The sequence below is a fragment of the Bufo gargarizans genome, chromosome 5 (genome assembly GCF_014858855.1).
Source record: "Bufo gargarizans isolate SCDJY-AF-19 chromosome 5, ASM1485885v1, whole genome shotgun sequence".
Lineage (NCBI taxonomy): Eukaryota > Metazoa > Chordata > Amphibia > Anura > Bufonidae > Bufo > Bufo gargarizans.
The window spans coordinates 447,322,854-447,331,626 of NC_058084.1; the positions used below are offsets into that span (position 1 = coordinate 447,322,854).

The 8,773-nt window shown below is 49.5% G+C and overlaps 1 protein-coding gene across 7 annotated transcripts in view; it reads right to left on the bottom strand.

Annotated features, from left to right (window-relative positions):
- The window catches only part of ABI1 (abl interactor 1), a 68,102-nt gene extending 61,193 nt beyond the window's left edge, over window positions 1-6,909 (bottom strand). For all 7 annotated transcript variants that reach the window (XM_044293720.1, XM_044293717.1, XM_044293715.1 and 4 more), the window contains exon 1: window positions 6,691-6,909. In XM_044293720.1, coding sequence (XP_044149655.1) covers window positions 6,691-6,807 — 117 coding nt within the window. In that variant the 5' untranslated portion in view covers window positions 6,808-6,909. The remainder of the gene's footprint in view (window positions 1-6,690) is intronic.
- Window positions 6,910-8,773: the final 1,864 nt, after the last annotated feature.

Here is an 8,773-nt window from a genome sequence, read left to right on the forward strand (position 1 = left end):
AGTCAGATCAGCGCTCATTTACTTTGATTTCCCAGGGCAATCATCAAGACTGTTCATTCACTGCTTGCGGATAGAACTCCCCCTATTTACACGGAGGAATATGCGCAGCCTGAAACCAATCATTTCTATGCCCACATAACAGATGCGATCAGTGACAAAGGAGGGCGATTGCTGGGCACACGTTCATCGGTCTGTATAAAAAGGCCTCAAGACGTAAAAGCTTCCTTTAAATATTATCACAAAAAAAATAATAAATCTGATGAATGTCGTTGTAAAGATGAAATTGCACCGAATAAGGAAAAAAATAGCCCCCCCTGAAAAGAACGGAGTGGACGGTCGCACTTGTGCGTGGCTGCTCCATTTATTTATATGGGAATTCCGGAGATAGCCGAGTACAGCGTTCACCTATCTCCGGAATTCCCATTGAAATAAATGGAGCCGCCGCACACATGCCTAACCGACCGCTCCATTTTTTTTCCAGAGGGGCAGCCGGGGGTACAGGGCCCCTTCATTCTCGAAAAGGGCTTAGGGTATTCACATATGAGACAATGGTGCATAGAAGTGAATGCGAGCGCACCGCTATTTTCGGCAGCCCCATACAAATGAATGGAGGGCAGCCACGCATGCGCGGTGTGTCCTCCTTTTTGTTGCCAGCTGCGTTTATCAGATAGATGCGGGTCCCAGAGGTGGGGGCATATCCTAGCAATGTATTCCCCCATTGTCCAAGATGGAAATACCCCTTTAAGGCTGCGCTCCCACCTGCAGCAGGTAAATCTGGTAGTCTGTCCCGGCCGAGGAGCTACCACATATACAGCATAGCCCGGTCCACTCTGCATCTCCGTTGACTATAATGGGATCTGACGGGTTTCCGGCATAAACACCGGCTCTACTGGACAAATACCGCTAGCTGCAGCGTCATTTGTCTGGCAAAAATCTGGCCTTTGTGCAGGAAATACGCTGGGTCCCCGTTGGATCCATTATAGTTAATAAGGATCCAGCGGTGTCCAGCTATGGTCAATACGGTAGTCCGTTCCTCTTCCAGACTACGGGAACTACCTGCCGGAGACGTGGACGCGGCCTCACCATGGAGGAATAGAACAGCAGCCGTCACTGGGCCGGAGCAGATAACACAAAACACATTTGCTGTTCAACCATTATTCACGGCAGAAGCAAAACAGGCCGAGCATTAACGAGGATGTAAGAGCGCGCGCCATGCAATATTCATGAGTTACTCCTCTTATGCTTTTATTCCTGCAGCATCAGGGCCGAACTGAAAACTTGTGCAGGGATTTCGTGTGAAATGTGAGGAATCCAGACAGACGCTCACTGACGGCAGACTACGGGTGGAGTTGGAAGAACTGGATTCCCTGCACGACGAGCGCAGAAGAGGAGACAAAACCAGTATGTCCGAAGCCCGTGTCCTGCCCTGCAAGGAAACCCATCTAGCCGAAAAAGTTGGGTTATACGAATGGTCGTCTTCAGACACCCAAAAGGCTATTGGTCGGTCTTCCCATACAGAGGATCAAAAATGAGCAATTATGGGAGAGAAGAATGAACACTGGATATACTGCCGAGCAAACGCAAGGATCTGAGCGACACTGCCGAGGGCCAAATAGACCAGTGTTTCCCAACCAATGTGCCTCCAGCTGTTGCAAAACTACAACTCCCAGCATGCCCGCACAGCCAAAGGCATTCACAAAAAAAAAAAAAAAGTATTTGGCGTAAAAATAGTTGCAAGACCCCTTTTTGCGACTTTTTTTTAATGCCTGTGTGACAGTATCTGATGAACTGAGGATCCAATTGCTGGACCCCCATCAATCACAAGAACAGGGGATCCTGGAGTCCCCAACTAAATGGAGTAACAGTAAGGGTCCAGTCACACATCCGTGTGCGTTTTGCGGATCCACAAAAAACAAAGACACCGGCAACGTGCGCTCCGCATTTTATGGACCGTACATCGCCGGCACTTGAAAGAAAATGCCAAGTCTTGTCGGCAATTGCGGACAAGAATAGGACATGTTCTATTTTTATTTTTTTCGGGAACGGAATTGTGGACCCGGAAGTGCGGATCCGCAATTCCGGATCCAGGCAGCACATAGTGCGGGCCCATAGAAATGAATGGGTCCACAATTCTGTTCCACAAAATGCGGACGTGTGACTGGAGCCTTAGGGCTCATGCACACGACCGTCGCCTGTTTTGCAGTCCACAAATTGCAGTCCACAAAACACGAATACTGGCCGTGTGCGTTCTGTGGAACGGAGCCTCCGGCCCATAATAGAACTGTCCTATCCTTGTCTGTAATGCGGACAAATCCTATATTTTTGCGAGGCCTCAGAACGGACACGTGGTGTGCTGTCGGCATCTTTTACAGCCCACAGAAGTGAATGGATCCGCAACTGATCCACAAAAAACACATTTGTGTGCATGAGCCCTTCCAGACATGTGTGCTGCCGCTCTGGTCACCAGAGATGGCTGTCCGCTGTACTTTACACTGCTACAGCATATGTTGGCGCCCTATAAGCAATGTAAAACAATAAAGAGTCCAATGACTGAAGTTGCGCTTCTCTAGAGGACGGACCGCGGCTGTTCTTCTGTGAAATCATTACCTAAACCTCGTAGAAGGCAGAGGAGACGTCCGGTGGTAACGCCAAAAACTTCCACGGTGTTTGTCGGCAACTACAAGGAGGAGGTAAAGTTTGAGGAAGTAACACGGAGGCGATGGCACATGTCAGATTTGGAAATGTTCTGAATTATAAGGCACTACGTGACCGCGGTGACACCATAGAGAAGAGCGCGGCTCCTGGCCTCCGTGCACGCCGCATTCAGTGTGAATGAGAGGACGAGCACCCGGCTGACACAGACTTCATTCCCCCTCCTTTCAGCCGGCGCGTGAATATAGGCATACTTTTTATTTATTTTAGGGCTCATGTACACGACCGTTGTTGTTTTGCGGCCCGTTTTTCACGGATCCGTTGTTCCGCATCAGAGGGGGTTTTTTTTCTCCGATTTAAGTCCTCTTTCGTTTCGTTATTGCACAAGACATATCCGTATGGTTTCCGTATTTGATCAGTTTTTTTTTGTGGATCGGAAACGTAAACAGTAACTTATTAAATCACCAAACACATGAGCAATATGGGCTGGGCATAGCATTTCTACGGTAAAACATCAGCAAAATACGGGTGTGTTCAGTGTGCGTTCTGTATTTTTTGCGGACCCATTGACTTGAATGGGGCCTTGGAGCGTGATTTGCGGACAATAGGATATGCACTACTTTTTTCCGGAACAACGGAAACGGAAATTTAAAAAAAAACACTGACTGGTATAATTTTTACAATTTGACGCCACTGCATGCCAAGGGGTACACGCTGACAACAGGCTCAGACCGATAGCCTTCTGCCCTATGGTTTGTAGGGCGTATGAAGGGGAGGGAAGAGTAAGGATGCGACCACACGGCGCGGTTGTGACACTGCAGCTGCTCCTGTTCAAGGACATCTGTCAGCAGATCTGTCCCTATGACACCGGCTGACCTGTTCCATGTGCACTTGGCAGCTGAAGACATTGTGTTGGTCCCATGTTCATATGTGTCCGCATTGCTGAGAAAAGTGATGTTTTATTATATGCAAATGAGCCTCTAGGAGCAACGGGGGCGTTACCATTACACCTAGAGGTTCTGCTCTCTCTGCAACTGCCGCACCCTCTGCACTTTGATTGACAGGGCTAGGCAGTGTAAAAGTCAAAGTGCAGAGAATGCGGCAGGTGCAGAGAGAGCATAGCCTCTAGGTGTAACAGCAACGCCCCCGTTGCTCCTAGAGCTTAATTTGCATACATTAAAACATCTTTTTTTTTTCTCAGCAATGCGGGCACATATGAACATGGGACCAACACGGATGCCGTCAGCTGCCAAGTGCACATGGAACAGGTCAGCCGGTGTCATAAGGACTTTAACAGTACGACGACGGATCTGTCGGCGTGGTCATTCCATTATACTGCTCCTATGATGGAGGAAGACAAAAAAAAAAAAAAAAAAAAAAAAAAAAAAAAAAAAAAAAAATGGATCTGACAACGTAGGTGTGAACACCGCTCAATCCAGGGAAATCTCAATTTTTCAGAAGTGTCAGATGATCAAAATTGTTGGATTAGGTCTCATGCACAACACGACCGTGTCCGTTTTGCAAAGCTGCAAAACACGGATGGGGTGCCGTCCGCACTCGTTGACGTCAATGGGTTCATGGTGCACATTTTGCGGATCAGATTTATGGATACCAGGGTTTCACGTGTACGTGCTTCACTTGTCCTTGTTGTACAACCACCGCGGTCTTGCCGCGCTGTACTGGGCCTCACAGTACACTACCGTCCGTCGCAAACCATCAAGACAACAGTTCGCTGAACCCCCCGGACTAAATCCATTTAAAAGGCCTGTGACGGAGTCCAAATCCTTCCCCTTGTACATTTCCAATTAACCATTGACCGCGTGTACGACAAGGCGGGGAAAAAGCCCGCCATCTCTTTCCAAGTGTCTATGGTGAAGTGATATTTGATGCAGCTGTTAGTCACCGCGCAGACACGTTCCTCGCCGCCTCCACATTCTGGACGCACGGCAGATTACTCCATCTTCTCCTGCTGCTCTACAGGACATACGACGCGAAGAAGCAGCGCATGGGACAGGTGCCGCACCCAGGGGAGTAGCACCTGCTTCCAAAAAGTAGGGCCTGTATAAGGTGGCCCCCCCCACCGTGGACACAAACGACACCAGCACTGGCCTCTGCTACTAGGTCTGAGCGCTGTACGGCATGTTATAGCAGCCCTTTGTATTAAAGGGGTTGTCCACCCTTTAAGTGATGGCCTATATCCAGGAGAGGTCATCACTAGCTGACTGGTGGGGGTCCGACAGCCACATCCCCCAGTCGCTGGAAGTCGCCACCTGAGCTACAGAGCACCAACACTGCAGCGCGTGCGCTCCCACTGAAGTCAATGGGAACCGCACTGCAGTGTTGTCGCTACACAGAACAGCCGATCGGCGGGGTGTCAGACACCCGCCTATCCTGAGGATAGGCCATCACTTTAAAAATGCTGGACAACCCCTGAAGGGGTGACTTATCCTCACCGATGACCTACCCTGAGGATAGGCCACCAATATCGGGGATTCCCCAGTCAGTGCAGTAGACGATGCAGACAGATATGACGCCCTTCCCGGCAGTGTGCCCACCCAAATGAGGGTGTGGGGTCTAAGCTCTAATAAGGGTCTAGCGGTAGATCATTTCATCCTGACTTGTATCTTCCCAGAGGACCCCTATGAGGCGTTACTCGGGTTTACGAGGACCTCTCCACACTTCTATTTCCCATAAAACAACAATTCAGAAGCCGTCCCTCCATTATTCCTCCCGGAAAAGTATAAACAAAGTAAGATTAGCATGCCTCCCTGTCTATAGGGTGTGTGTCTGTACAGAAGCCGTCCCTCCATTATTCCTCCCGGAAAAGTATAAACAAAGTAAGATTAGCATGCCTCCCTGTCTATAGGGTGTGTGTCTGTACAGAAGCCGTCCCTCCATTATTCCTCCCGGAAAAGTATAAACAAAGTAAGATTAGCACGCCTCCCTGTCTATAGGGTGTGTGTCTGTACAGAAGCCGTCCCTCCATTATTCCTCCCGGAAAAGTATAAACAAAGTAAGATTAGTACGCCTCCCTGTCTATAGGGTGTGTGTCTGTACAGAGGCCGTTCATTCAGTGACAGCAAGCGGCGATTCTCTTAGAAAATCAGTAACACGTGCGACTATCACCTTAGAAAGTTGCGCAACTTCTGCAACCAAAATATAACTGACGTAAAATGGGAAACGCCCTTCAGCGAGAAAGAAAAGTGCAAATACCGCCTGAAGGCGCTCACTAAACAAATAAACAAGACACAAACCGCGCAGACACTGGCATGGAGGTGGACGACCCGGCGTAACCCCGGCCTTAGGCTCGCCATGGCCGATTTTAGTGATGGGGTGGTACGGGCTATGAGTTTTGCCCCCTCATTTTTCGGACTGCGTCTCCTGCGTGGTCCAGAGGGGTATGTTTCTGGGCACCCTGGGTAAAGCACCTCCCCCATCCTATAGACCAGTCTGGAGGGAGTTCCCCTGGAATTCCTAAAGAACAGGAAGCAGTCGCCCATCACACCTATGGCGGTCCTGCCAGCTGTCACTTCTGCATCATCAGGGCCACGTCCCCCCCACAAACACCGACGTCCGCAGAATAGACAACCATGGGAGTTGTAATCCCAGGGGTGTTGGGAAAACCAGAGTAGGGCACACGACCCACGCCAGATAAAGTGAGGTTAGAAGCAGCGGGCACAGCTGGCACCAACGACAATGAATACAAACTCATTCTGGAAACACAGGCTGGCACTGGGCACTAGACAAAGCCTGACATGGGGGGGCCCTGTAGTAACATGCTGCCCACTGCACCCTGGGGAGATGACAGTGATATGAGTCATGTCATAAAACAATAGGCACACCCTGTGGGCAGAGCAGGGCCTCCCGCCCGCGCCGCCGGCCTCCACAGGAGGTGACGAGAACCAGAAGAATGAAAGCTGCGCGCGGCGTGGAGCGAAGACCCCCCCGGGCCGCCGCCACCACCGCCACCACCACTTCCTGCACTGAGGGCGCCCCCCAGCAGATAGCAGTGACATCGATCACGTAGCTGTCAGTCACCTGGATGTAGTTGCTCTCGCAGTAATCCGCCACTCGGGTGAGGTTCTGGTAGCTCTCGATCAGCGCCCGCTTACCGGCGGGGATCTCCTCCTCTAACAGCATCTGCAGCTCTGCCATCTTCCAGCCCTGTGCATCTCTCCCTCGTACAGCCGAGGACAGACAGCTGAGCCCAGACCCGCCCGCCAGCTATTCTGGGATTCCGAGCCTCGCTTTCGTCTAGCCCCGCCTCCCTGTCCATACCACACGCCCTGACGGCTTCCGTACAGTGCGCAAAGGACGACGGGATCTGTAGTTTTTTTTTATTAATATTGTTCTTGTGTAGATTTACTAAAATGTAGATATTTATTCTCTGATTATTAAGAATGGGACATTTACCCCATGCTGCCCTGAGACTTCAGTTGTCGATTATGTAAATCATTTTGCATCATTTTTTTTTTTGCGATACTGTATTTTTCCAGAATTTTTTTTATAACCATTTAATTGTTTTAAAAAAGGGGAAATAGTCTGTTTTTAACTATATATATATTTTATTTTTATTTTTTTCTGTTTGTTTTGTTTTATCTCTTACAATATTAATTGGTTCCAGGACGACACATGTGGAGACCATTGTAACTTGAGTAATCGATTCAAAAGCCCTAAAATCAAGATTTAAAGGGAACCTGTCACCTCCCAAAACCATCTGAAGCCGCCAGCAGTACCTGAGAGCAGCGAGCAGCGCGTTTCCGACGATAAATTTTCTTCCTGAAGGACGATGTGGCAAAAGCTCTGAAAACGTTCCTCTATCCCCTGCCGGCGCGCTTCTCTAGTCAGGCTTGAGGTCAAGGGGGCAGCGGCCTCTTTGCTTCAAGTCACGGTAACCGCGCCCCCTTTCCTGCCCCTTCGCTGTGACTGACCGCCGGCAGTGTGGCTGGCTTTGCCGAACTCTCTGCGTAAGCGCGGTCAGTCACAGCGAAGGGGCAGGGAAGGGGGCGCGGTTACCGTGACTTGAAGCAAAGAGGCCGCTGCCCCCTTGACCTCAAGCCTGACTAGAGAAGCGCGCCGGCAGGGGATAGAGGAACGTTTTCCGAGCTTTTGCCACATCGTCCTTCAGGAAGAAAATTATCGTCGGAAACGCGCTGCTCGCTGCTCTCAGGTACTGCTGGCGGCTTCAGATGGTTTTGGGAGGTGACAGGTTCCCTTTAAGAAAAATAAGCGGATAACTAAGACTACTTTCACACTAGCGTTTCTATTTTCCGGTATTGAGATCCGTCATAGGATCTCAATAGCGGAGAAAAGCACTTCCGTTTTGTCCTCATTCATTGTCAATGGGGACAAAATGTATCTGAACAGAATGCTCCAAAATGCAATCCGTTCCGTTCTCATAAAGGAGAGCAAACCACAACATGCTGCGGTTTGCTTTCCGTCCTGGGATGCGGAGCAAAACTGATCTCTGACGCGATCTGCCACAATAGAAAACGGATCCGTCCCCCTATTGACTTTCAATGGAGTTAATCACGGATCCTTCTTGGCTAAGTTAAACCAGATCCATTCATAAAGGATGCAGACGGTTGTATTATCCGTAACGGAAGCGTTTTTGCTGAAGCCTGCCGGATCCAGCAAAAACGTAAGTGTGAAAGTAGCCTTATTCAGATATAACAGTCAGTAATAGCTGCTAACTATAACTAATGCAGCTATTTTACCAGAGAAGTGGCCTTGACTGGTCGGATCTGAGTCTGAGACTTGTAGGTTAAGTCTGGTTTTAACTTACGATGGGTCAGAAACGTCCATTGTATCCTGAGGGATCTCCGTATCTTACAATGGGTGAGGCTAGACGTTGCAATGAGGGCTTGCAGGACCTTTGCTGGGACATTTGCAGTACCCCAGACCCGGGGGTATCTGCAATGACTGTATATAGGTTTGTACTGTTGTGTCATCTTTAACTACCAGTTAAGATTAAAAGGGTTTTACAAGCGGGGGCCCTGCTCCGATCTGATTGGTGGGGGTCCCCTTGCCAATCAGCTGTTTGCTGATAATCTCGGAAAACCACTTTAAATTAGGCCTCATGCACACAACCGTTGTTTCATTCCGTGTCCGTTGTTCCGTT